General features: G+C 49.6%; 1 protein-coding gene across 1 annotated transcript in view; it reads right to left on the bottom strand.

Moving 5' to 3' along the window:
• Nucleotides 1-2,646, bottom strand: part of CDA (cytidine deaminase) — a 20,762-nt gene extending 18,116 nt beyond the window's left edge. Inside the window, exon 1 of the mRNA XM_003783831.2 lies at nucleotides 2,422-2,646. Within this exon, the coding sequence (XP_003783879.1) occupies nucleotides 2,422-2,575 (154 nt within the window). The 5' untranslated portion in view covers nucleotides 2,576-2,646. The remainder of the gene's footprint in view (nucleotides 1-2,421) is intronic.
• Nucleotides 2,647-3,328: the final 682 nt, after the last annotated feature.

Raw genomic sequence — 3,328 nt, forward strand, 5'->3', positions numbered from 1 at the left:
GTGCCTCGGCTCCAACCCTCCCTGAACATCTGACAGATTAAATGTCCCAAACACCACTTTTATGTTACTCTTAAGAATATTCCTTGGCTCCCTACTTCCTCTTCAAGTCTTTTAAACATATTTTTTTTCATTTTGTAAATTTATTTATTTTAGTTAATTAATTGATATATTGTTTAGAGAGAGGGTCAGTATGTTGCCCAGGCTGGTCTCAAACTCTTGGCTTCAAGCGGTCCTCCTGCTTCAACCTCCCAAGTAGCTGGTCTTACAGGCATAAGCCACCATGACTGGCTGTCACATTAAATCTTGACATCTCTGCTTAGGCTTCAAAGATTCTCCACAATAATTGAAATGTTCTTAACACAAAGAAATCAGGGTAATTGGTATTAGCTAATTATCCTAACTTGATCAATTATATGCCTGTATCAAAACATCACATATACCCTATAAAGATATACAACTATTAGGTACCTATAACAATTAAAAAAAATTTAAGTTCACAACAATATGCCTCCAAATAATAATGGTAGAATTATATCATTAATAGTAATAGTAGTAGTGGAAGCAGTTACCACTTGTGACATTCTGTTTTTCTTTATTTTTTCAGGTGGGGGGACAGAGTCTCTCTCTGGGTAGAGTGCAATGGTGTCATCATAGCTCACTGCAGCCTCAACCTCCTGTGCTCAAGTTATCCTCCTGCCTCAGCCTCCTGAGTAGCAGGGACTAAAGAAATGCACCACAAGGCCTGGTTATTTTTTTTCCACTTTTAGTGGAGATGGGGGTCTCACTTTTGCTCAGGCTGACTTCAAGCTATCCATCCTCCCACCTCAGCCTCCCAGAGTGTTAGGATTACAGGCCTGAGCCACTGCCCTGGCCCCTGTGACATTCTTATTGTGAGGTGGAAGCTTTCTAGGCATTTGGTCATGTAAAGCCTCACCACCAGGGATGAGAGTCAGCATGTTCAGTGACAGATCCAGCACAGGCACCAACCAATCAGAGCAGATGCTGGCTGCCATGCCATTCCCGGCCCAGCAGCTGACCGCCAGCTCTGTTTACTATAATCCTGAAAGGTGGGCCTATCATCCCCAGCTCACAAATGTGTAAGCTGAGGCTCAGAAGGGTAAATGATCTCACCCAGGGTCACACAGCTGGTACACAGTTGCACCAGCATTCAAACCCAGGAGCCTCTGACTCTAAAGCCTTCAACTCGTACCATTTGGTCTAACTACGTCGCCATTGTACAACCCTTTGTCCAGCGACACCAGGTCTTTCTCTGCAACTTAAAGAGGCCACACTCTTGTTTATCTTCTTCACTCCTTCCACATCATTTCTTGAAGCTCCCACCTTGAATGATGGCCCATGTAAGATGAGGGGACCTCTGTGGGGCAGGGACTCTGTCATTTCTGCTCACTGGGATAGCCCCAGCACCTGGTACCTTGCCTGGCACAGGGTTGGTGCTTGGAAAATATCTGGGTTCTTTTTTTTCTTTTTGAGACACGTGTCATTCTGTTATCCAGGCTGGTGTATGGTGGCAGGATCACAGCCCAGATTGCTCAAGGGATTCTCCTGGCTCAGCCTCCCAAGTAGGAAGACTACCGCCTCAGGCCACCACAGCTGGCAAATATTAAAATGTTTTGTAACTGGGTGACTCATAGAACCCAGTGGAATCTCTACAGGAAAGGAGCACTGTAGATAACTTTCTACCACACCCATGTTCCCCGGTCCTCAGTGAGAGTGCCTCTAAGCTTAACAAAAACAGGCTTGAATTTGTGTTCAAATGAGCCTTTCTACGAAACCAATAAACCAAAGAAGAGGCACTTAGGAGAAGATTAAGACAGACTCAGGTTCCCTTTCTACCCCATCCCCCCGGCTGTCACTCATGGGTGGATGCCCATAGCCCCGCTGGTTTCTCTCCTCCGAGACCCTCTGCAAGGCAGGCACCACTAATGAGACTCCACCTGGCTTCCTTGCTTCTCTCCCTTCCCCCCCAACCAGCCCCCAGCAAAATGGGTGGAGGGAAGAGAAGAGGGCTTTGGGGACCCCAGCCCTGGTTTCACCATCAAACCTCTGGCAAACTATGTTCCCCTCTGAGCTGTGGTTTTCTTTACCTCAAAAGGAGGAAAACACCCAGGGATCCACAGGCAGCTCAGACACAGCATTAACCCTCGTCCTCCCAGCACACCAGGGCCTCGATGTTATTGATTTATGGCTTTCCATTCAAACTTCTTTCCTCATCCCAGTCCTCTAAAAATGGAAGGCCCTGGGATTCAAGCAACAGTTGAAGTTTTCAGAGTACAGGCAGGGTAGGAGTGTCATAGCCTGGAGGCCCAGAGAAGAGGGGTCAGAGCTGCTGCCTGTGCCTCTGCGCCCTTCCTGTGCACCCTCCTCTGACCCGGGAGGGGGGATGCCAGCACCCGCCCTTACCTGAGAAGATCTTGCCGTCCTTGGTGAGCAGGGCAGCCCCCACGGGAAAGTGGCTGTAGGGGCAGTAGGCTGACTTCTTGGCCTCCTGGGAGGAAAGCAGCAGCTGACTGATGTCCTTGGGCTCCAGAGTGCAGGCAGGATGCTCATGGGCCATGTTGGTACCGGGGTGGGCAGGCTCACAGGCAACAGAGCAGTGGAAACAGGAGTTCTGAGCCGGCCTGGGCTGGGCCCCTATCATACTAGGATGCCGCTCCTCCCCCAGGGTGTGTCCCTCCAGTGAGAAGGCAGGCTCAAAAGTGCATTGGACACTGGCCAGGGCTATGTGTGGGCTCAGTGGGTCTGGTAGGACTGCCAGTGAGTGTCCCGGGGAGGGCTGAGATGTGTGCTCTACCTTCTCCCTTAGGGACCAGTCTCGTGGTTGACACACCGAGGGGTGGGTAAGTAAGGGCCTGGTCAGTATGAATGAGTCAGAGGTGGGGGCCACTCCATGACTGTGAACACACATTCCTCTGGGAAGAAGCCACTGGGTGAGTCAGTATGAGATTTCAGAGGCCCAGCTTCCAAGGCTTGACAGCCCTCAGTTTGGTGAATGACCTTTTCTCTCCTTCACTGAGGGAAGACATACAGGTGAAAGGGCAGGCCTGGGGCAGCCACAGGTGTGAACACGCTGCAGTACAACTGAGGAGCTTCTGTACTGTCGCTGTTTCCTTCCTCCTTCCTTTCAACGCAACCCTGAATTAGAAAGTAGGAAGTATCTCAGGGGAGGAACCTCTGAGATTATCCACTCAGGCCCCCTCATTTTTTTTTTTTTTTTTAATGGGCAGAATGGATGTTGGCTTGTTGGTAAAAGAAACGTGTTTACACCCTGGCTCTCCCACTTTCCACAGGTAGAAGCTTTGGCAGGTCA

Source organism: Otolemur garnettii, unplaced genomic scaffold (assembly GCF_000181295.1).
Source record: "Otolemur garnettii isolate 467f Iridium unplaced genomic scaffold, OtoGar3 scaffold00009, whole genome shotgun sequence".
Taxonomy (NCBI): domain Eukaryota; kingdom Metazoa; phylum Chordata; class Mammalia; order Primates; family Galagidae; genus Otolemur; species Otolemur garnettii.